This window comes from Choloepus didactylus, chromosome 24 (assembly GCF_015220235.1).
Source record: "Choloepus didactylus isolate mChoDid1 chromosome 24, mChoDid1.pri, whole genome shotgun sequence".
NCBI classification, from domain to species: Eukaryota; Metazoa; Chordata; class Mammalia; order Pilosa; family Megalonychidae; genus Choloepus; species Choloepus didactylus.
In genome coordinates this window covers 3,826,503-3,852,793 of record NC_051330.1, presented here as the reverse complement: position 1 = coordinate 3,852,793, position 26,291 = coordinate 3,826,503, and the positions used below count along the sequence as shown (strand labels likewise).

Sequence of the window (26,291 nt, the reverse complement as noted above, 5' to 3'; positions counted from 1 at the left end):
ACTCTGTGGAGCTGCTGGCCACACCAGATCAATCCAGTGTGACAGCAGCAAATTGGATAATAATTCTCAGGGTCTGCAAAGAGCCCAGTAGTGGATGGTGAGGCCAAACACCTAGGGTGAATTCTGGAAAACCTCCAGTAATTGGGTCTCAACTTTCAGGGGTGGCAGTGTGCCCAGGGGGGCCTTTCCCCAGTGACACTGCGCAGGCAGCAGAGGGGGCTTTCCCCCACCACTAGGGGGAGCTGCTTGGGAGATGCACTTTGGTTTCTGCCTCGTGCCCTGGGAGCTTTATGTGAGGATGGAGGGTTATCTTTGAAGGTCAAAATATTGTTGCTCCAGTGACTCTCATGAATGGAGCCTGGACCAGGTAACTGTTACTTATTAGTGAAAGTCTGATGCCTCTAACATCAGGGGTAGTATAAATTTAGCCCATCACCATTTCCTGAACAAGGGCTATGTGACTGTGTTATTCAGCTTATCCACGTATTTGGCTTCCAAAAAAGATAATACCCAGGGAAATATAAAATGCCAAATTAAAACTTACCATATTTTCTTGAGAGTTCAGCTGATGAAACAAACAAACAAAAATTAGCATATAATAGAGATAATAGTGCTGTATCAAATATCAAAAATACTTTAATCAGTCTACATTTAGAAGTAGATGATTTTGGGTCATATAACATTGGTGATATTCCAACATTTTATGATTAGTTAGGACCGCCATAGTCTACATCAACATAGCTACAGAGAGCATGTGAGAACAGTATAATTCAGTCCGATGATACCTGTATGCACTCACGATAAGTCAAATGGTCCAGTTGATTCTATTCACAGAAATAACAGAGTTAAATGAAATAGACTATGCTCATCCATTTAGGTTTCATGGGGTACAGGATATAGACTTAAATCCATCTTTTCTTTTCTAGGCTGGATAACAGCAACCACAACTGCAACTATATTACTAATAATATATACAATATGTGTCAAGATTTTTAGATATATGATCTTTTCAATACTGAGAGTAACCTGATACATAAACACCATTATCATAGCCATTTTACAAATAAAAACCCCGTCCTTGAAGATTAAAAGTATTTTGCAAAATCATGAATCTACTAAGTGATAGACCTGGAATTTAATTCCAAACCATTTGAATCCAGAGGCTATTCTGTTAAAAACTAGTCAAATTATCATTTATTTTGCTCTGCCTGTAGATAAGCCAAAATGAATAGATGAATGGATAAATGAATGACAGAATGAAAATTAAAAGGAACCACTGAATTACACAGGACTTGTCTCTTTCACTCAAAATATTTTCATTAAATAGATGAAAGACTATGGGATTTATATAATGGCTACAGCATAAATATACTTTGTAACTTTGAAGATCTATTCCTTCATTACCACTGATCCCAGATCCTTTAGCACTTCCTCAGGAAATCTATGACCTCGGAGCTGGGCCAAATCCTTCTACTATATATTCTTACTGTACCATGTACACACTCCCATAACAACTGTTAGAATATTAATTTTACATTGATTTTGTAAATGTAATTGTATATCTATCCCCAAATAGCAACATACCTAAGGCCGTGGAATTTTTCCTTATTTTTTTCTTTCTTATTTCTCAAGTGTCAATCACATAACAGGCAGTCATTTACTGTATGTGCAAGGAGTCACTGGCCTCAACTGCATGGGGCAATGCAAGAAGCTCCGTGTCCTCTCATAGCACAAGCTGACACATCTTGACCTCCATTTAAGGCTAACACTTGTGAGTAACAGAAGAATTTACAGTTACATTTTATAATAGAAGAAAGACATTTTAGTAATCTCTCAACATGATTTTAGATCATCAGGAGTCATTTCATTGACTGTGGATTTTGATCACGTTATAATAATTTTAAAATTCAAGTATGACATATTACTGGATTTTAAAGGTTTGAAGATTACTGAAGAAAAAAACTATTACTTACCATTCTCTTCTTTTTTTTTTTCTGTATAAAGAAACATAAACCAAAACAAAAATGTGTTAGAATGTATCTCCCTATGCTACCTGCAGGTAATCCAGCAAAGATGCTATATCATTTACAAAAACAAGAAAATCAGCTTTAATATTTTTTAAAAAATTAAATCTCCTCAACAACATTTTACATACCAAATAATAGGCAATTTCATGATTATTTTAACAATACTTCCAGCTCACAATATGAATAAAAATAAGAAATATCTAGAGATAATACTAAAGTTATATATGCAGACTTATGAAGAAAACTAACAGCAATCAGGAGAAACAAGCACTTGCATAAATGTGATGATGTAAAATGTTTTGTGTGAGTAGTTTAACTATGGTAAATATGCCAACTGTTCCCTGATAATTTTATACATTGAATGCTACTCTGGTGAAAGATTTTTTGAGATTTATTTTTGTCCGTAAGATGGGAAAATAAATTTTTTTATCTGTAAGAATAAGCAAACACATATATTAAAACATATTGTGGGGATGGTGATTAAAATACATGATAATGTGTGTAAACATAAGATCACATCAAGGTATAAGGATGAATCATTCATAGATAAGCATATTAAACAATTTAAAATATCAAATGAAAATTCAAAATACATATAAAGCAAAAATGTGGTATTTGTATATTCAGTAGGCCTCTCTGCATACAAAATAGAAAAATAATACATATTATTTTAAATAATAAGGGACAAATAAATCACTTGATTTCTAAACCTTAAAAGAGTACCCAATATTTCATATGGCCATTAAACCTAAAATATATTTCATTAACTGGGAAAAGGTTTCAAAGTATATGTCTGTGTGACTTTCTTAAAATTCAAATTGTTAGCAGAAACTAGCCTAGCCATATAATTTCACCAGGAACTAATCATGTGTATAGACATTTTTAAAGAATTTACAGACTACTGAATGTGAAATAGTTAATCTTAGTAAATTGAATATGATGATTCTACGATACTTTTGTCTCCAAAGATAGGAACTAACACTATGCATTTCTGTTCAAGAAAAGTTCTGTAAAACCAAAACATAACAACAAATAAGATAAATAATAGTCAATGAGAAATCCACAATCACCAGCAATTGTTTGTAAGAATTGCCACAAAATCATTCCTGACTCAGAAATCTTGCCAAAATGTCTAAGTAAAATATTAGCCAAGATATGAAAATGGGGGCTGGGGAAAAAATACAGCACAGGCTTTAAGTCATAAGTTTAGGGGAGGTTTCTAGACTCCTCAGGATTATAAACTGCCCATTAAACCATCATCTGGAATTTCACTGCCTCATTCACTAAATCAGCCCCCAGTAGACATTCTGATGATTATGAGAGGCTCACCACAGGATATTCATGAAAAATAAATCTTCAAGGTCACCCAGGAGGTCTGAGCCCTGAGCCAAGGGGACAGGGTCAGTGAACTCTGGGCAGGGAGGTCTCAGTATTTTGGATCAGCCTGAAACAAGCAACCTGCCTTCACCACCCCAGAAGACATCCAGAGCCTCAGGAGAAATTAAAAGTAAAAATTCAAATGACAAGTAAAAATTCAAATCTTGATATTTGATGTATGTGGTCAGGATTCAAAATTTAGGTGGTCAGTTTGGGTTAGAAAGAAATCTCCAAATATAAACAAGTTTTGCAATTGCAAAGAAGTAAACATGGTTTCCCAAATACATTTTACACAGGCTACCTCTTCTCAATTTTAGCAAAAGTGGAACAGCAAACAAAACAAACTATCAAAATTTAAAAATAAGGAGTAGAAGGACAACAATACTAGCTAACTTCAATAGAGCTTTGATTATGGGCCAGATACTGTGCTTTGCATATTAAAGGCAGCATACTGTGTCTTTTCTGGATTTTTTTTTTTTTTGTGGCAGCCGGCAGCCTAGAAGGGTTCCTGACACATGGGAGCTGCTCAATAAATATATGTTAAATGACACATAGGTTTATACTTCAGTTTGTGGTTTTGTTTATTTTCTGAACAGTGCCTAAAACTTTATTTTTCATAATCTATATTTTTTTCCAAGTTAGACAGTTTTACACTGAATAACACAAAAGGAAACTTAAATTACTAAAGTTTACAGGTAAGCTTCAATCAATCCAGTCTTACTGAAAAGAAATAGAACAAAAGCAAAAACACACACACACACACACACAAACAAAAAAACTGAAAACATCTTTTGAGGGTGTCTTTTACTTTGAGGTATAGAATTTCTTCTTTGATAAATCAATCTTGTAACTAATCACATCTGCTTGTGGATTTAATATATACATGGACCCAAAGCAATGAGTTTTAATGGAAAGATTAGTTATTCCAAGAGGAAGACCAGTTATTTTACGTGTATTACAATTACTAACAATTTGGTCATATATATGTGTGTGTAGTTTTTGCCAAATATTTAATCAATTTTCCTGTGCAGTCAGCTTAGGTTAGTATAATTGCTGAATAAAAATAAAATCATATAAGATAAAATGCAAAAAAAAATGGTTATTTGGATTAATTCTTTGGGACATATGATCCTGGGTGACATTAAATTAGCCTATTTTCTAAGAAACTAGCCCATTTTGCCAATTTCTTCAACCAGTCCCCACTCTTGTCCTTATATGATGCTACTGCCATTTGCTCAAGCAGCCAAATACCTTATTTCTGCCTTAAAACAAAAAAGAAAATCTTGCACATAAAATATCTATCATTGCAATTGCCATTTTTTCACTTGAACTGACCAAATTATGTGAAGCGACTATTTTGAGGGGTGTCTGATCATAGATTTATTAAGGGGCAGGTGAACTATCAGTGTTGTACAGACTGGAAGGAGGAAAGAGTAGCACTTTAACACATTAGTATACACCTCTTCCAACATTGGTTTTCTTCACCTTTGATTACTGACTTCACCTCTTTCAGGAGGAGGTGATGCAAATCATGTTGGCCAGCGGTCACACTCAAGATACACGAAATGGGATAACTCATTCAGCCAATAGATACAAACATATCCCACTCACTGGAATAGCTACTCAAGGGTGGATGTAGACTGGCATTAATACTTTTGAAGAAATCATTTGCCCAAAGAGCTTCGAATCTACATGGAAAATTGAGGGACAGCAAAGCCAAGGGCTATGCGTGCCCAGCCGTGCTTGGAAGAAAGTAAATGAAGTAGAGGACAGATAAATGGGATCTCTTAGGAAGTGTTTTCTCCTGGGAGAGTGGCTTGCACAGGCAGGTCATGCTTGGGTGCAAACTTTTTAATATCTTCTCACTGATGCTCACCAATAAATAATTTGATTACTGATCCAGCCCACTCTCTCGCCCCTGAAAACAGAGGCCATTCACATTTTGATAACAGGAAAGGATAGCTTAATTATGAACTAGGAATTCAGTTAACAAGAAATGTCACAGGGCATTTGATCATCTCTGGGTGCATCGATACACCCATACACACACACACACGCATGCATACGTACACACCCATAACCAGTTCCTGCACCCGCAAATTTAAGTGGCAGTTCACCAATGAACCAAGTATATGTGTTCTTTTCTTGATGAGATAGCTGACCTTGGCCAGGCAACCTCTATTATCTGACAAATATGCCAAATCCAGGCTATGCAGGTGCAATATTTATTCCTCTTCCTGTGTTTTCTTTTGAATATCAAATCCTAAAGATATTCTACAGTCCATGGCTGATTTTATTTCAATGGCAGTTATCCTCTGATTCCTTCACAAGTGGGGCCAGACCCCCATTTACCTTTTTTTTTTCTGGCACGCACTAGTAGAACAGAGAGGATCACACCGATGAGCAGGAGAACTGCAACAACAGGCAGGACCACTGGCCAAGGAGAGACCCTGGGGAACAAGGCATCTGGAAAACAAGGATTGTGCCATTTGAGACCCAGTTTCGCAGCAGTGACTTGGCTGTTCATGATGAAACCCCAGATGTTTTCTCCCCTCAGATATTTTTTGGGGGATGGAGGTAGAGATTCTATGTATCACTCAGATAATTCTAAGGAATTTGAATTAAAAAATCCTGGGGAAGTTCTTGTCCCTCACTTCTTCTCTAACATGCAGAATTCCTGGAAGCTCATTTTAATAATTACGAAAATTTGAAACATGCTAAATATATAAAAATAATGTAACCAACTCCCATGTCCCCTCATCCAGACTTCAGAAATGCTAACTTATCATTATATTCATTACATATAATTCTCTCATTAAAAATAAAATGCTACAGATTAACAATACAAGCTCTCCTTCCATAAAATTTTCTTTCTTCCACCTATTGTGCCCCTAACCTGATGTTGCTCTGTGTCCTTTCTATCCATTTATTTTTTCACATAGTTGTATGTGATCCAATATGTAGATGAATTAGAGTAGAGAGGAGTAATGCATAATATTAAATGAGGGACTGTGAAGGTTTTGGATTGATAAACCAAACATGTCTCATACTTCAGGTCCCAGAGACAGAGTTCTAGTTCACTGCAATATCCTTCTGAGATGGCCAACTGACCATTAGCAATTTAAACAGGTAATAATGACATGGTCCCAATATTATTATATTCACTAATGTTGGCTCAAAAGGGGTAACAAGGACACCCTCATTCAAGGATAAATTCACTCAAAATTCCAACAAGATGCTTGTAAATGTGTCAACAGTTAATTGTGAATATTTTTTAAAAATTATAAATATGAAGAAACTTTTATTTCCCATCTCATCTCCCATGTTTGGATTTTCAAGAGTGTTCTTTTTTTATGACTCAAGGGTACTGATTTTGCCTTTCCAGTCCAGACTCATCATCCTGTTGTAAATGTTCCTTAACTCCTTTCTTAACAATAATAATAAAAAAAAAAAACTAGAAGACTTTGACTATTTTCCTTCCTCTTTGTTTTTTAACTCTGTCTTTAAAAACATACATTTACTTCTTTGATACCTGTTTTTCTCTCTTTCTCATTTAAAACCTTAATTTCTATTTTTAATTATCTTAATTAAGAAATGTCATTTAACTTCTTGGCAAAAGTCATGCAATGGTCCTTTATTTATCCATTTTGCAAAAATAAATTTTGGACTAAGTATTTTGCTAAGTAAGAAGGTTTAAAAGAATTAAGATACAACGTCCTTAAAGGGCTTATACTCTACCTGGAAGTATATTAAAACATACAATGAAAATAATGTAAGGATAAAGAAAGGGACACAACCCAGACTGGGTCAGGGAAGGTTTACTGGACAGGGAGTTCTCAGGGCTGGGTCTTGGAGGACTGGTGGGAAACACTTAGCTACAAGAAAACAGAGGGAAGCAAGAGGAAAGAGGCTGAGGAGTAAAGGGAGGGGCAAAATATGAGGTTAGAAAGATAAGGAAGAGATTGTGGACAGGCTGCAACACATCCCTTCCTGAGGAAAACAACTAGGGAGAGTTGCAGGGGTACATTTGGGCAACTTTTTTTTGCTTTGAACTACCATTTTATGTATTTATAGGGGTTAGATTGGGGTGTCTGAGCTCTTCTCTACCTTTGATATGAATTATACCAGTTAATCCTCATAACAATTTTATGAGGTAGACACTAATGTTATTCCCATATAACATCTGGGGACTTGGCACGGGAAGGTCAGTACTTGCCCCAGGTCACAAAGCTGGTAGGTGGAGCTGCCAGGACTCAAATTCAAGATGGTAGAATAAATACAAAATACTCATGAATGGTTTTCCCTATGAGGTTGATTTACGGGAAGGATAGAAGGGACTTTGACAGAGTCTTCAAAATGCTTCATTGCCTTTTGAATGCCTTAGCACATTTATGCATTTTAATACATTAAAATAATAGCATTTGTTTGAATATAGTGGGATACAAAACAGGACAAAAATTCAATTTCAATAACTGCACATAAATATTACAAATAGATGAACAAGAACATCCTTCTGGGTCTGTTGGTTGTAAGTCTTTGCCCATTACCTTCCTGATCCCTCAGAGCACTGAACCCGGAGGAAACTGACCTGTCAGGGAAATGTGCACCTCCTTTTCGACACTGAGGATGGGGTTCCTGATGTAACAGGTCACACTTCCCTCTGAGATGTCTTCCAGCAGGACACATGTCTCCACATGAAACAGACCATTGCTTTCTGGTGCCTTTGTCTCAGAGGCAGGTGCCAAAAGCTTTCCTTGCAGGTCCTTCCACTGCACCTCGGGCTCTGGGTACCATCCTGTGGACGTGCAGGTGAGCTCCAGCCCTTTGTGTGCACCATGGTCAATGTTAATGTGAGGAGCTGTGCCTGAGACTGAGAAATAAGCGGGAGAGAAAGTCACTTCTTCAAAGGTTTTATTACATTTTACAAGACTAATTGAACTTGTGCTTATCAATGAAACTCTGTGAATCTTGACTCTCTTATTTGTGAATATGGGGTAAAAACTACTGACCTCAAATATTTGTGAGAGTTGTAAGTTAAATAAGCTATATCAACATTTTAAAAAGTACCCATTTACCAAGCAGATAAATGAATTGTTTTCTTTCCCCCATCTCTTTGAAATGTTGCTTGTAATTTTATCTGATGATTCCTCAAGTTAAATAGATGAACACCCTATAAACCCAGGTGCAGACTGTGAACTTAAGAGCAAACATCGGTTTGTGTTTTTCTGAGGTAGACTGCAAGTTGTCCCTAGATTATCCATTAATCCTTTCTTCTAGAGCAGTTCTTTTCAATAAAACTTTCTGTGATTTGGGAATGTTCTATATCAGTGTGGTAAGTCCTACTACTAATATAGAACTAGCTTTGTGTAGCTATTGAGCCCTTGAAATACGGTGAGTGAAATGGAGGAGTTGACTTTCAAAATTTAGTTTGTATTAATTATATTTAAGTAGCAGCAGGTAAGCACTCTTTCACCTTCTTAAGGGCACAGATGTGGCAGAGAATTGCCTTCAAAAATAAAGGTGAAAGAAGGGTGTGGGAAGATGGTGGACTAGTCAGCCAGGACTCAGTCCTACTAAAACAACTATTAAACAGGCAGGAACTTTCCAAAACACATATAACACTCTGACGGTCAGAGAACACAGTACTGCACCCAGGAAAGCATGGGAGGAAGAGGCTGATAAATTACAATAAATAATTGTAATTATTATTACAGTGTCTGTCCCTCACTCTCGTGGCAGGCTGCTTTGGGGTCCAGCCCCTGGATAGCTGCTGGTGATAGAAATGGAAATAAAATTTCTTTTCCTCAGGAACAGTGATGAACATGGCTAATAACTCATCAGTCTTGATAAGCAATTTAGGATCACTTGGGATCCAAATCTGAGGGCAACTATTGTTTCAACATGCCCAGACAAAGGAGGGGGACAGCCATTGTTTCAACCCTCCACGGGAAGGAGCAATGGTGGTGAAGACTTAGATGTGACACCTCCACAGAGCTGAGGGGGCAGTTAGCTGACAGTTAGCTAAAGGGCTGCATGTGCTGGGCAGACTGAGAAACCTCAGTTTTGAGGGTCCTTAGTGATCCCCTGCCCAGGACACTTTGGAGATAGACTGCATCCCCTAATTTTGTCCCTGGCCCTGTCTTTCCTAGGGAAGGCTGACTTTGTAAAGTACTTTCCTGTGTTCCCCTACTCCCATAATTTGCCCTCCTGGCAAAAGCAGCTTGAGACAATGAAAAGAGTGCAAAAAACTATAGAGGTGGACAGACTGGGGAAAAGGCCTGATGGCTTAAACAAGCTGCAAGAGGGAAGTCTGTCTCCAGGAAACAGGGAACTCCAAAACAACTTATAAGCAAAAGTTCAGAACATGACAGAAGCCCAGAAAAGCAGGGAAAGACCTGCACACTGCATTCGCCTTGGGCAGAGCTTCCTGATAGAAGGACTGAAGCTCAAGAAATTCGGGCTTGTCACCAGCTTGTTACAAAACCAAGAAGTGGGCATTCATGGGAATAAATCCAAAATTACCATTTTAAAATATTAAAATGTAAAGTGCACAGCAAAAGAATACAGGACAAACAAAGAAACAGGAAATGATGGACCATCCAAAGGAAGAGGATAGAAATACAGGAAACGCTGATGAAGAAGAGGAGAATGTGGGCATACTGAACAAAGCCTTTAAAAAACTTCTTAAATCTGTGCAAGGAGGGGATATCTGGGGAAGCAGGAGGAGTGGGGAGTTACAGCACTCACTCTTCCTCCAAAAACTGTTAAGGGAGAGGCAGAAACTCTCTGAAACAATTTGTTCTTGGCTGTGGAGACCAGGGGAGCTGCAGAAAGAATGGGACAAAGAGGTGGAGACACTGCAAAAAAAACTGAGTAATGCACCCAGCAGTGACTGCGGGCACACATCCCACACTCTTCAGGCTGCCCATCTCAGTCCAGTGTCCTGCATGGAGAGAGAAGGGACAGCCCCTCCCCCAAGAACACAGAGACACATGGTCACAGATCACAGCTTTTGACGAGAAAATTAGGATTGCTGGTTCCTGTTTTAAGTTGTAGTTTTAGCTGTTCCAGACAGGGAATGCTGGACATTGTTGCAACCTGCCCCAAACAGGTGTGAAGGTGTTGGATGCTTAAAGATGCAGAGCAACCTTAAGACTGCTGGGAAGCTTGCTGAAGAGCACCATCTGCTGGGCAGGCCAGGAAAGTGCAGATTTGGTGAGTCATACAAAAGGCTTTTTGGCCTCTTTCCAGACCCTCTCCTCATGGCCCTTTGGAGCTGTTCTACACCCCTTCATATGCATCTGGCACTGTTTTGGCTGGGAAATACTGACTTGGGCATGTCCGCTCCATGGTGACCTTCTTCCCAGAATTTGCAAGGAGCTAGAGGCTATGAAAGAGTGTTAAAAATAAAAATAAATTAAAAAAAACTATAGCTGCAAAACAAAGATGAACAGAACAAATCAACATTCCTGTAGATGGAACAGAGGAAAGGAAGCTTTCCCATGGGGGTGAAACAGTTGCAAAAAGTAGTGCAATTTTAAAAATCGTACTGCATTTGCAGACCAAGAATCAGATGAAAAAGAGCTGAAAACTTCTGATCAGCTAAACATGGGCAATTCTACAGGTCTTGATAAATTACTCCAAGTGTCAAAGAAAAGCCTTAAAATAAGCCAATGAAAGAAAACATTAGGTAAGAGAGAGAAACTGACCTTCAGAATATATTCACCAAGATAGTTAGATGTTTAGATATCAGCAAAAAATAACAAGCCCTACTAAAATAGTTCCTAGGCTGGGAAGATACAGCCTGGTCAAGGGGACAAATTCAACCTTCAGAGAGATACATAATTTTGAAAAACTTATCAAAAAAATTAAAACAAATCTGCTAAATCAATTCAAGGAGGTGAAGGTAAACATAGCTGGAAAGATAAAGAATATTAGGCAGACATTGGGTGTGCATAAAGAAGAGTTTGAAAGTAAATAGAAAATAATAGAAATTATTGGGATGAAAGGCACAATAGAAGAGATTAAAAAGACACTAGAGGCAAACACCACCAAATTTGAACAGTCAGAAGGAAGAATCAGTGAAATAGAAGACAGGACAATCAAAATCTCACAGAGAATAGATAGAGCAAAGAATAGGAAAAAAAATGAGCAGGGTCTCAGGGAATTGAATGACAGCACAAAGCACACAAGCTACATATCATGGGTGTCACAGAAGGAGAGGAAAAGGGAAAAGGGACAGAAAGAATATTTGAGGAAATAATGGCTGAAAATGTTGAAACTCTTAAGAAAGAAAGGTACATGCCCAAGAAGTGCAGCATACTCCAAGCAGTATAAATCGTATAAGACCTAACCTGAGATACATATTAACCAGGATGTCAAATTCCAGAGATAAAAAGAGAACCCTGAAACAGCAAGAGAAAAGTGCTACATCACATACAAACATTCCTCAACAATTTTCTCATCAGAAACCACAGAAGAGATCAGTCAGTGGTATGATATATTTACAGTACTGGAAGAGATAAACTGCCAGTGAAGAATTCCTTATCTGAACACTGCCGTTCAAACTGAGGGAGAATTAAAAATATCCACAAACTGAAACTGTCAGAGTTTGTTGAAAAGAGGCCAGCCCTACAAGAAATAATAGCAGGCATTCTGCAGATGAAAGGAAAAGACAGGAAAGGGAGGCTTAGAGGACGGTGTAGAAATGAAGATTATCAGTAAGGGTAACTAAAAGGGTAGATAAAGAGGCAAAAATAAGATAGGACATATAAAAACCAAAGGATAAAATGGTTGAAGCAAGTACTGACTTTACAATAATAACATTGACTGTTAATGGATTAAACTCCCCAATCAGAAGACAGAATTTGGCAGAATGGCTAAAAAATAGTATGATACGTTCATATGCAGTCTACAAGAGGCTCCCCTTAGAGCCAAGGACACAAACAGGTTGAACATGAAAGATATTCCAGTGAACAATAGCCAAAAGAGAACTGGGGTAGCTACACTAATATCAGACAAAATGAACTTTAAATGCAAAACTATTACAAGAGGCAAACAATGACACCACATATTAATAAAAGTGGCAATCCACCAAGAAAAAATAGCAACCACAGATTGTTATGCACCTTATCAGATTGCCCCAAAATACATGAGGCAAACACTGGAAAAGCTGAGGGAAGAAATAGATGTCTTAAAAATAATAGTTGGAGACTTCAATACACCACTCTCATCAATATATGAGTATAGAAATTAGATTAGTATAGAAAGTCCCAAAATATCTACAACTAACCTACTAGAGTTAACAGCCAAGTACAGCAAAGTGGCAAGAAGATCAGCACCCAAAAATGTGCAGTTTATATACACAAGCAATGAACAATCAGAAGAAAAAATTAAGAAAACAATTGATTCACAATAGCAACTAAAAGAATCAAATATCAAGGACTAAATCTAACCAAGGATCGAAAGGACTTTGTACAAAAAAAGTACAAAACATTACTAAAAGAAATCAAAGAGACCTAAATAAATGGAAGAACATTGTGTGTTCAAGGATGTGAACTCTAAATACTGTTAAGATGTCAATACTACCCCAAGCAATTTCTAGATCCTTTGCAATTCCAATGAAATTTCCAACAACCTTCTTTTCAAAAATGTAGAAGGGAATCATCAAATTTGTATAGAAGGGTAAATGGCTCCAAATAACTGAATCTACCTTGAAAAAGAAGAATGAATTTGGAGGGATCACATTTCCTGATATTAAAACTTATTATAAAGCCACAGTAATCAAAACAACATGGTATTGACACAAGTACACACATATAGATCAGTGGAATAGAATTGAGAACTCATGAATCAACTCTCACATTTATGTACAACTGATTTTTTGCAATATGGCAAAGACCATTCAATTGGGAAAGAATATTCTCTCCAACAAATGGTACTGTGAAAACTGGATTTCCGCTTCCAAAAAAAGAAAAAAAAAAAAAAAAAAAAAAAAGAATGAGGCCCCCTATCTCTCACCATATACCAAAATGAACTCAACATGGATCAAATAATTAAACACAAGTTCTAGAACTATCAAACTCCAGGAAGAAAGCATCTTCAAGACTGTGTGTTAGGCAATGGATTCTTGAGCTTGGAACCCAATGCAAAAGCAACAAAAGAAAAATGTAGATACATGGCTCCTCATCCAAAATGAAAAGCTTCTGCACCTCAAAGCAATTTATCATGAAATTAAAACATCAACCTACACAACTGGAGACAATATTTGGAAACAACATATCTAATAAATGTTTAATATCCAGAATATATAAAGAAACCCTTCAACTTAACAACAAAAAGACAAACAACTCAATTAAAAATGAGCAGAAGACTTGATTAGACATCTCTCCAAAGAAGATATACAAATGGTCAGAAGGCACATGAAAGCTGCTCAACATCATTAGTCATCAGGAAAATGGAAATGAAAACCACAATGAGATACCATTTCACACTGATTAGAATGGCTGCTATATAATATAGAAAATAGCAAGTGTGGAGAGGATGTAGAGAAATAGGAACACTCATTCATTTCAGAGGGCAATGTAAAATGGTGCAGCTGCTGTGGAAGAGAATTCTGAGTTACTCAGAAGGCTATGTACAGAATTACCATATGACCCAGCAATCCCACTATTAGGTACATATCCCAAAGAAATGAAAGGAGGGACTCAATCAGATATTTTCACACTCATGTTCATATCAGCTTTATTCAAAATTTCCAAACTATGGAAGCAACCCAAGTGTCCATCACTGAAAGGATGGATAAATAAAATGTGGCACATACATACAATGGAATATTATTCAGCCATAAAATGGAATGAAGTTAGCTTCAGAAAACATGGTCCTAAATATCAGGTCTGCCTGATCCCACATCAAACAGAGATACAAGTTTTTTGCCTTGGTGAGAAGGTGAGCTTATTGAAGATGCATCAACAAGGAACTGGAGGGAAAAAATGTTTTTCCAAGACTGGTTCAGAGTGAGAAGAGTAGTTTGGGCTTTTATAATGCCAAACAAACAAAGAAATAGCTAGAATCCAGAAGAGAGCAGAAGGGAAAAAAATAGAAGGGAAAAAGCTGTTAGGTCAGTATTTCCTGTCATCTTTCAGTCCTCCCCTCTTTCAGGCTTGTTTCTCAAGAGGAAGCACTGGTTGTCACACTATATGGTAATATCCTTTAATTCTCCTGCAGGCAATGCTGTTAAAGTTCCTAGGAACAGAGAGTAAGTTTTTGTTGTTGTTGAGATTAGAACAACAGCAAGTTATTTTAACAATGGTTTTTAATAACTCAAGGCTGCTTGAATGAAGTGACTTTATAAATCTTTGTTTTAAAATTTTTTTTTTTTTGGCTACTGAAGACTTTACTAAGCATTTTCCAGCTGAAGGATTACATTGAGTATTTTTTCTACTTATCCAGCTATAAAACCCTAAGATATACCATGGTATTTAATTAATAGTACAATGATTAAAATGTGCTATCTTCTATTTTAACAAATGTTCCACACCCATACAAGTTGTTGTCAGTGTGGTGCTGTATGGGAATCCTGTAGTTTATTCATGATTGTTCTGTAAATCTACTACCAGTCTAATAAAGTAAAAAAAAAAATAAGAAAAGTGAAGATTATGTCCACCCTGAGGGGCTGTTAGAATATCAGTATGAAAGGAATGTAGAAATGACACACTTTCGAGCTCTGTGCTCCTCCTGGAAACAAACATTACAGAGAAACTCTCATTTATGACACAGTGTTTTGCAGTTCAGTGAATAGAAGCACAGCCTTGTCTCAACCAAAATAATCTATAACATAAGCTATGAAAACATTTTCTGGGATTGAACCATCCTTCATTATGGTGATAAAGGAAAGTTATCCAATGTTATCTCATGTGCAAAGGTGAGCAGAGATTGTAGAAACACTGTGACATCACCGATGAATGTAATGACCTAAACAGGATACTCATGGCTTCCAGTGTTCAGATAAAATAATATTTTCAGAATCTAGTAGCTTTGAGAAGCAGCACAGCTTTGTAGTTATGAGGATAAGCTCTAGAGTCAAATGTTTAGGTTTCTAAGTGTTGGCACTTAGTAACTGTGTATAAGAAAAGACTTTAATTTGCTTCAATTTCCTTTCAATAAAATGAGAATAATAACAGAAATCAACTCATGGGATTGGTGTCAGCATTAACTGAACTAGCCCATGTAAAGTGGGCAGAGCTTTGTAATAAGTAAGCATTTCTCATTTTCTAACAGTTAACAGGTTAAGAGTAAAAAGGAAAAATGCTTTTCATTTGTCTCTTGGGCATTCGAGTAGAAGGGATGCCCCAAAGTATCTCATCCTCCCTGGATATACTATATTCTGAGAGTTGAAGGAACCAAAGCAATTGTGGGGAGATATTTTTTAATGACACTTGTATTTAATAGGAATTTTAGAAACATGATAAATGTTCCATGAATGTTTCATCTTTTCTGGTAATAAAAGAGTAATGTTAACCTTTGAATCATGCCACCATGTTTACCTTATTGTATGTGTAGGCAAAATTCCTGGAGATGTAGCTATTATTACCAATTTGATCTAACATCAGTTAGAGAAGGGAGGGGATATTTTGAGGAGAGATATATTTGGTATATTCCAAATATTGCTTAAGCTGTTTTTCCTTTAACTTGCATTATTAAGACATAATTAAGGGATCAGAAAGGATCAAAGCTCCCTGTACCAGGGGAAATCCCTGTTCCATGACTTTCATATTATTTTGTATTTCCAGTTGACACATTCTATGCCTAGATGGTTCCTATCACACCACAGGCTGATCCATATAAACCCCTTCTTTTCCCAGTTTTGTGAGTCTGGGATTTTTACTCTCTTTTGATAAAAGTAGGAGAGAAACGCATAGCTTTCACCAATGCAATGAGAATGTGAATTTGTGATTTTATACCAAGTCCTTAAATTTGATGACTTATCTCTTAGGAAATATATTAATTAAGTTTGTAGGATATATTTGTGGTAGCCCTAACAGTTGCTTTTTGGTGGAATTGCTTATCTGTAGACTGTAAAGCTAGCTAGATAGTATGGGACAATGATGAGTGGTGACTTTAAGTAGAATTTAAATTCACAATTCACTGACGTCCTGGACTCTGCAACTGTTTTTATTGCCCCTCTCCCTGTTTTGGGGGTGCAGTAGCAGATGAAGCTGGGACTTCCTGAGGAAACTGAACCTTGAGATAGGAAGTAAATTTTGACCATGGACAAAATGTCACTCCTCCAGAAGGGAGTAGAAAATCATAGATATGCATGCCAGAAACTGCAAAACCAAGATAATTTCAGGAAAATCTTTGGTATCCTGGTAGAGAGGATCAGGTACTTCCTAAAGATCTGGTATTTGTCCTGAAACTGGCATGAATAAGAAAACCCAAAGGCACAGGGTGCCAAGCACTACACTGCAAAGGGTGTGGGCAATGGTGCTAATGGATGTGACACAAGAGGAAAATCCCCAGATCCCCAGAAGCCAAATGGGATACATTCAACTGCAGGAGCAAAAAAAACATAGAATCCATATATGACCTTTATTTCTGAATTACAGTGGCTGAGGATATTAGACACCAAAATAAGATTGTATCTAATACAATCAACAAAACATGGACCAAAGAATGGCCTAAATATATTGCAATGGACCTCAAGAGAAACCAACACAATCCATCATAGGATTCTGGTAATACTATTTTCCAAAGACTGGGAAAATGTTTCTTTCAGGACATTGTGAGCTGTGTGAAAATATCCCTACCTCCATTAACAATCTCTTAAAGCCAGTTGAGAAGGAGAGAACTCATCTGTGTCAGTCACAAAAATTCTGGATAGAACCTTGGTACCTATTTGACTTAACTTTACATAATAAGTATCCCTTGAACTCGGGAGCAGGTGCTGCAATACTTACAGGGAGAGGGCTGATAGAGGCTCAGTGTCAGGCTGAAGCAAGTGCCTTTCTTTCCCCAGATGTGTATTTTTCTGGGGACATTTGATGAGTGGTGTCTGAGGGCACAAATATGTGCAGGGATCTGAGTAAGGAGGGATGTTACAGCAAGGGAAGGAAGGACCACAATTCACTGGACATGAGCACATCCAGTGTGGACAGGAGTGATGGCACAGGAAACCTGGGCCTGAGGGTGGACCGGTCAGATTTTCCTGCCTCTGCCTTGCTCCTTCTGGGTTATGGATGCTGGACCAACCTCTCTAGATGGGATGGATTTCTGGGAACCTTTAGATATAGGAAGTATTAGACTCCCTGCTCTTTCCTCCCCTGAAACAATAATGTTGACAAAGAAAAAATACTTCTATCATAACCTGAAGAAGATGGAAGAGATTAATTAGGTGAATTTAAACTCTAATATTCTTGGCATTCTCAGTGGCTGTTTATATATAACTCAGCCACCTCTCAATATAGATGAGTATCTATTCCAACATTTTACACTGTACTGGACAAAAAATGATACAGTTTCTTCAAAAGATTCCAGAGGCTCACCTGTGACCAAGAGTTGAAAACGTGCTTCCTCGAAGAATGTGGAGCTTCCAAACAAGCAGCTGTACTGCCCTTCGTCAGAAGGGCGGATGTGATGGATCGCCAGGGCCACATGCCCTGTGCTGATGTTTTCCCTCTGGAACTCTGTCCTCCCTCGGTACTCTGGTCTCTGCTGCCTCATGTCTTCCTGGAAGGTGTTATACTGATGCACCAGGCCTGAAGGATTGTCCCGGTACCATCTCACCTCCATATGCTGAGCATCCATCGATGGGCTGAGGTGGCAGGGCAACACAGCTGCTTCTCCTACCAAGGCCACGATGGGTGCTTTCGGTCCTACCACATGGAATTGCCCTGGGGGAGAGTTAAGACAGGATACAATCAGCCCTGGGAATGTGGGGGGAATGGTTGTGAACACCTGATGAGAGGAGAAGTAGAAAAGTGCAAATAAAATGCTGAGCTTTTAAATAACTAGGTCTAAATTAAAGGTGCTCAACTACAGTGTCTGTACAAGTTTTAATAATGGAACATAATCTTAAAAATCCTAAAAATGGGCAACAGATGGGAACTAAGATGGCGGCTAGCTGAGACAGAGTGAAGAAAACATCTCTGTGAAAAACAGTAGCTAAAAACCAGAAAGTGACCTAGAATACTGGTTACAGCGATGCACCAACTGGATGAGGGCTCCTAGCTCCAGAGGGGCCGTAAACTTGGTGAAACTGGGAGTCGGCATTCTGAAACGAGTGAGTAAGCTGGCTGGAAGACCCGCAGCCACGCGGCGGGCTGGGGAAGCCAGGGTTCAGCATATGGAGACCAGCTGGCTGTTTTTAAAAAAAAGAAGGAGCGGCTCCAGTAGCAATTGTGGGAACCACACAGTAAAACACAGCAAGAGGGGGCTGGGCTGGCCTCTTGTGGTCTGGCCGGGAAGATAGCCCGCAGCAGATACCATTGGGTTCGGGGGAACAGAGGGGAGAGCCAGAAGCAGAAAGAAACCCCGCGGCTAGCAGCTAGCCCCCAGAGGGCTGGATAAACTCCTGCCTGGGGCCGTGCCCACAGCCCAGAGCCCCGCCAGTTGTCCCGGAGCTGGGAAGGAGGAACTGTGTGAGGAGGGGGTATGGAGATGCCCCATTGCGCCGCTGCACGGCCCAGCAGCCTGGGGCTTCCCTTGTAGGACGGCGCGCACTGATGACGTAGCACAGCCTTCCCTTGGCTGAGTTACTGGAGGAGCGTGGCTGGGAGGGGGGATCCGCTCGGAGAACCCAGGGATGCTACGCCAAGTCTGGTGGTTTATGGATCAGCGAGAGAGAGAGGCTGGGGCTGAATGGAAATGAAGGCTTAGACTTTTGCGGCGGCCTTGAATCTCCGGGATCCTGGGGGATTTGAACATTAGAACTGCCCTTCCTCCCTGGCTACCTGTACACACACCCAAACTGAATTCTCCAACTGAACTCACAAGAATCATTTCCCTACACAAAGCAGAGAAAAGGTTGAGAACTGACTCGAGGGATATAGGTGACTCACAGATGCCATCTGCTGGTTAGTTAGAGAAAGTGTACGTCACCAAACTGTGCTCCTGAAAAATTAGACTGATATCCCTTTTTCTTTACAACTTGAAAGAGCCCTATCAAGCAAAACAAATGCCAAGAGGCCAAAAACAGAAAATCTTAATGCATATGATAAAACCAGAAGATATGGAGAATCCAACTCCAAACACACAAACAAAAATATTGGCAGATACAGTATACCTCGCAAAATTAATCAAAGATCTACAATCGAGGAACAAAAACATGGCAAAGGATTTAAAGGACATCAAGAAGACCATGGCCCAGGATATAAGCTACATAAAGAAGACCCTAGAAGAGCATAAAGAAGACATTGCAAGAGTAAATAAAAAAATAGAAGATCTTATGGAAATAAAAGAAACTGTTGGCCAAATTAAAAAGACTCTGGATATTCACAATACAAGACTAGAGGAAGCCGAACAACATCTCGGTGTCCTAGAAGTCCACAGAACAGAAAATGAAAGAACAAAAGAAAGAATGGAGAAAAAAATAAAAAAAATCAAAATGGATCTCAGGGATACGATGGATAAAATAAAACGTCCAAACTTAAGACTCATTGGTGTCCCAGAAGGGGAAGAGAAGGGTAAAGGTCTAGAAAGAGTATTCAAAGAAATTGCTGGGGAAAACTTCCCAAACCTTCTACACAATATACATACACAAAGCATAAATGCCCAGCAAACTCCAAATAGAATAAATCCAAATAAACCCACTCCAAGACATATTCTGATCAGACTGTCAAATACTGAAGAGAAGGAGTAAGTTCTGAAAGCAGCAAGAGAAAAGCAATTCACCACGAACAAAGGAAACAACATAAGATTAAATAGTGACTACTCAGCAGCAACCATGGAGGTGAGAAGGCAGTGGCATGACATATTTAAAAGTCTGAGAGAGAAAAATTTCCAACCGAGAATACTTTATCCAGCAAAACTCTCCTTCAAATTTGAGGGAGAGCTTAAATTTTTCACAGACAAACAAATGCTAAGAGACTTTGCCAATGAAAGACCTGCCCTACTTCAGATTCTGAGGGGAGCCCTGCTGGAGGAGAGACAAGGAAAGGAGAAAGAGATATAGAGAATTTTAACAGACATATATAGTACCTTACATCCCAGATCACCAGGACACTCACTTTTCTCTAGTGATCACAGATCTTTCTTGAGAAGGGACCATAAGCTGGGACATAAAACAAGCCTCAAGAAATTTAAAGAAAACCATTGAATATACTCAAAGTGCATTCTCCAACCACAATGGAATACAAATAGAAGTCAATAATTTTTGAACTGTAATTCTACTAGACACTTCCTACATGATATAAAATACACAAACTCTAAGGACAAATCAGTGGTTTTGAACTCAATGTAAAATACGTAATTTTAGACAACTACATAAAGGTAGGGGAATGAAGGAGTACAGGAACATAGTTTATGTGTCCTATTGAAGTGAAGTTCGTATCAAAGAAAAACAAGATTGATATGGATTTAAGAGGTTAATTTTAAGCCCCACAGTAAACACAAAGAAATTATCAGAGAATATGACCATAGAGATGAAAAGTAGAGTTTGGGTTAAGAGAAATGGGGGAAGGGGCAATTGGGAGTTAAGAAATGAGTGTAGGGTTGCTGTTGGAGGTGAAAGGAAATTTCTAGCAATGGATGGTGGGAAAGAGCATTACAACATTCTAAACGTGATTAATCCCACTAATGAAAGGCTAGGGAGGGAGTGGAATCGGAAGATTTAGGCTGTATGTATGGTTCCACAACTGAAAAAAAAAAAAAGTCAGTCTAACTAGATGACAATTGAATACTAAGGATGAACTTGGATGGGACAGGAGGATAGACGACAGGTGGCTCAAAGGGACACAGTTGAGACATAAGGAAAAGGAAATATAGAATGTAAGCTTTGTATCATTGTTGAATCTATTGTACTTCTTAGCTGCACTTAATGGGATTGCATGAAAGAATGTTCTTGTTCATGGGAAGTGTATACGTGAATTATAGTGAATGCTCAAGGATGTGTGCAGCTAACTCTCATATGTTCAGAAGACAGAGCAATAGATGATGGATGATAGATAGGGAGGGAGGGAGGAAGGCAAAGAAATAGCAATGTGACAGCATGTTAAAGTTGGTGGATTGAGCTACTGGGGGAGGGGGTGTCAGGGTATGATGGAGTTCTGTGTATGGGGCTAGTATTGTTTTTGCAACTGTTCATATAACTTTGAATTTATTTCAAAATAAAAAAAAGGGCAACAGTAATATAATCATAAATAAAATTTGTTTATTCCTACTTGCCAAGGACTGGATTTCAAACTCCTATTCTATTCAGTCTCATGAGAACCCTATATATTACAGAATATTTTTTTCTAATATTAAAGATGAGGAATTTGAATCAAGAAGGAATGTAGTAACTTGCTCAAAAGTACATAATTAGTAAGGTACAAAATTAAAAGCATAATACTACAAACAAATGTATCCTTGCTTTAAACCAACATAGTATAATATATTGCATTAATCAGTAAAGTAATATGAAGCTATTAAAATAATACCTGTGTTAAGAAAAACATAGACATTGCATGTAACATTTTTCCCATTTAGAAAATGAGTAAGGACCATATATATATAAACTAAATATTCTAAAACAAATCTGTAGGTTAAGTATGAGTATAGGCTTTATGAATGATCATAGTTTTCCTTACAATATTAGTATACAAACAACCTCCATACACAGAATATGTCAATTTGCAACATCCCCCAAACCTCGTATTTTAAACATTTCTTCTTGTAAATATGGCAGGAAAGTTCAGATTATTAAGTGACTTTCATTTACTCTATTTGGGCTGCTTGAATTTGTTTGCTTCTGTGGATCAAGGGCCTTCAGTATGGAAGCAAGGCATCCACTGCTTTGGAGAGGGAAGCCATGTATAGCCAGGGGAACAAAAGTGCCAAAAAACCATCCAACCAGAGTGTAAGACAGTCAGATTCTATTCTCTCTTTTCAGATCCTGTTTTTCCCATCCATTAAATATTTAACTCAAACAATTTTTGAGCCCACATGTCAGGTACTACTCCAGGAATAAAGAAACACCCTTACTTTCTAGGCACTGATGCTCTAATTTAATTCTTGAATATGCAGATGAATATGTTGAAGAAAGCTATGAGGAAGGATAAAGTTGGGTAAAGTATGAGACAGTGGCAATCACGGAGTTCTTTGGCTCAAAACAAAACCCTAGAGCACGTGCTTTACTAGGCTCTGCTGCCGTCAGTGTGGGGAAAATGGTGAGAGGAACCTGTTAGATGGAAGCAAGAAGCTTCCAGAGAAGACTGAGAAGTACCAGAATGAGCAGCATGAACAGTGAGTACCAGGACTTGTCTCTGGGACTGAATCCACACCTCTAGAAGGCCCCGTCTTCCATTGGGTGGACCCTCAACACTTTCAATTCAGGGAATAGTCTTTGTTATATTCCCACAGGTTCTGCCCTGTGTTGACAGTCAGGGCGTCAATAGTTGTAAATTCTCCAGTGAGAGAGGCTCATTTTCGTCAACGCTGCTCAACTCCTCCATGTGGAAAACCCACCCTTACAATGCCCTGTAAAGAACAGAAGCCTGGACTCCTTGAAAGCTAGCACCCCCTGACCTGGACATGATGGATCTGTTTAGAGACACGTGGATGGTGCAGGAACTCACCTCATCTGTTACATGAGGGGCTTTTCTGTGGCATAATTGACCTGTGAATCTGTGTAAAATGTGGGGTGTATCATGGAAATTCCCACAGAAGGAGGTGAAAAGGACACAGAGTAGCAGTTTAGGTATCAGGGGTCTCGCTCGGTGGTGGGACCTCCCGACATCCGTGTTAGAGAGCACCTTCTAATGCACAGTCCTGTGAGCTGGGGCAGGGAGGCTCAGCTTTCTCACAGTCTTCTGTGGAGGATTTAATCACCATCTGGTGATACTATGGCAGGAGTGAACACTACTTGCATCTTGAAATTCTCATGATTATTATCCTCGCTTAGCAGCCACAGATAAACAAAGAGCTGGTGGAGAGATGGATCTATCTGGCAATCTCCCACAGAGAAATGAAAGTGGTGAAACAAACCTCTCAATTTAACCGAACTGTTAGTTACTCTAAACCTAAGGAATCTGCCAGGCACTGATAAATCAGCAGGTATCAGTTCAATGAAAACAAAAAACAATGACAGGTAAAAACAGGCAAGTTCCATAGGAGGATAATCATATGCAGTGAAAGCTTAGACTTGAATCAATATTAGATTTAAAAGATTAGTTTTAAAACATCTGAATCACTTAAAGCTTAAGAAACAAAGTTAGACATCCAAAGAAGAAATGTTGACAGGGAGGAAAAAATATAGTGTCATTATTTCAGAAAAAGAAGTAGAACACAACATAAGAAGTGTTAGCACAATAACCCAGGCAACCACAGATATACTATGAGCTACTCATTGTATTAAATGAGGAGTATTTTGCATTCTAAATAGTCTTCAACCAGTATCTGCATTATCTTCTAAATTTCTAAACTCTATTAAATTAGAAACAAAAGGCTCATGGCCACAGTGTATTGCAGAACCACTAATTAAAATTCATGAATGTCAAAAAATTAACACATTGAAATAAACATTTCCTTCGACTAATCAGACTATTCCATGGATTCCATCATTTGAACATAAGTGCCCCAATAATTGGACACTTACTCTTTCCTGACCTGCTTGCCCTCTGACCCTCCTGCTCAGCAGAAGATGTTTTAATAAGAGAAGCCTGGAAACGTACCACAGGTTCACTAATAACCAATTGGGTCACTTCTTGTCCACAATAAGTGGAAGGTGCCAACTTTGCCATGGGATTAATGTAATTTACTTTTCTTCAAGTTGTTCTAGCAAACAAATTAAAAATACAGAAATAATTTTGCCAACTTTTGTGACATAATAGGGTTCAAATTACTTGTAAATTGAACACCAGTTTAACCAAGTGAACTTATCATCATGGAAAGGAGAAGGTAAAAGGGGCAGCTACAGGAAACCTCAGTACACTTGCCCACTTAGCACAAGTCATCGTACAAGGAAACCCAGTTGGAGCTTTTGAAATGTACCTCCCTTCCTCCTGCTACCAACTCATTCCTTTAAAACTGAAAGCAGAAAGCAGCTGTACTTTGCCCAAGCTAATCACTAGCAGAGCAATTACATAGTGTACTTATAATGAGCATGGGTGTGGGAGTAAATGTTTTACAGAAATAAGTATATGGACACAAGTGTTATTGGGGAGCCTGAGGCAGAGTGAAGTGGTTAGATTAAGAAACAAATAAAAGACACTGGTGAGGGTGATATAATGCCTGCTCACTTAATATTCTTGAACAGCAATTAACTGAGTTGCTGATGAAAGGATATGAGAGACGTCAGAAGACATTTCTCCCATGCTCAAAAATTTTCACATATGCTCTCTCTCAAATCCCCCTGAGGTGATGAAACAATCAGACACCCCACATTGTTCAACTCTCCAAGTGAACTCATACAGGGTGGCCCATCAGCCTGCCCCACTCTCCTGGAGGATGAATCCAGGCTTTAACTGGGAATAATGGAAACTAGAGACAAACATGGCAGAGCTACCTGGGAAATGTCCCCCCAGGTCCCAGGAAAGGTAGAGACGGTGAGAGATGAGGATGTCCAGAGTGTTCCCAGAGCAGGGGAGATTTGTGCTGAGTTCTGAAACTTGTCTCATACTTGAGCACTGAATTTCCCCAGGTATTTTTCAATTGCTGTCTGCATTTCCAGTTTCTTAGAAGCCACTCCACACAGAAATCTCAGACAAGAGAAACAACAAGAAAATATAGAAATGTCCAGATCTGAGGAGGGCATTTGAACCAGTGATGTGCTCAGTATCCGCTCCCCAGTTGAAAGTTCCCACTTACCTGTGCCTTTGTGGGAAAACATGAACAGGAGAAGGAGGGTTCTCACAAAAAGGCAGGGTGGAGCCATCTCACAGGGACCTCCCTGAGGCCTTTACCAGCATTTGTCCACATGTGGAGAGGGATTTGGTGAAGGACGGAGGGTCGGGGCCTCTCCTGGCTGTCCAAGGATATCAATGGAACTCCACCTTGCAGATTTTGAGATCCTCTTCCTTTCTCCACCAACTGCCGTTTAAATATGAAAGTAAAAAGCAGGTGCACTTTGTCCTGCCTATCACCGAGGGTGATCATGTGGGGTGTGGGTGTGTTTAGTCGCATTCCACCCCCACTGGAATTTTAATAATCATATTGCATTTAAAGGGTCTTTCTTTTCCAAGTGTCTTCTCTCAGGGTTCAACCATCTCATGTTCCTCCACACAGCCAGCTTTACTAGGTCCTAGACTATGTTCAAGGTGATTCAACCCTCAAGGTCACATGTCACCAATGAAAAAGCTGTCACTCCAAATGTCCACACATTTAAGATGCCACAGAGATGGGGACTGGGCACAGAAGAAACATATCTTCCTCTTGTAACATGCATTTAAATAGGGCCCAGTTTATCCATTGTGGAATTCATGCTAGCCTGTATTAGCAGTCATGTATTGAGATACCACTAAAACATCATAATAAACACTCCAAACTGAAGATAATCATGGAATTTTACAAGCAACATATGGGAAGCCAACAGTCATACACACTTATCAAAAGTCTTATTCAAATGCACAAGAAATTACAGAAAGAGAAAAAACAGGTACATAAAAATATTTTTTAGGACATTTAAGCAATGATTTGGTAATCTGAAAGGGGAAGAGAATTCCAAATCAAAATTGGAAAGGAATCAGAGATGTA

General features: G+C 38.7%; 1 protein-coding gene across 2 annotated transcripts in view; it reads right to left on the bottom strand.

Moving 5' to 3' along the window:
• LOC119520126 (butyrophilin subfamily 2 member A1-like) overlaps nucleotides 1-25,637 on the bottom strand; it is a 40,791-nt gene extending 15,154 nt beyond the window's left edge. For both annotated transcript variants that reach the window (XM_037817874.1, XM_037817875.1), the window contains exons 1-6: nucleotides 25,407-25,637; nucleotides 17,948-18,295; nucleotides 7,993-8,274; nucleotides 5,757-5,870; nucleotides 1,974-1,994; nucleotides 545-565 (exon numbers count right to left, since the gene is read on the bottom strand). In XM_037817874.1, coding sequence (XP_037673802.1) covers nucleotides 545-565; nucleotides 1,974-1,994; nucleotides 5,757-5,870; nucleotides 7,993-8,274; nucleotides 17,948-18,295; nucleotides 25,407-25,473 — 853 coding nt within the window. In that variant the 5' untranslated portion in view covers nucleotides 25,474-25,637. The remainder of the gene's footprint in view (nucleotides 1-544; nucleotides 566-1,973; nucleotides 1,995-5,756; nucleotides 5,871-7,992; nucleotides 8,275-17,947; nucleotides 18,296-25,406) is intronic.
• Between the last annotated feature and the right edge of the window lie 654 nt (nucleotides 25,638-26,291).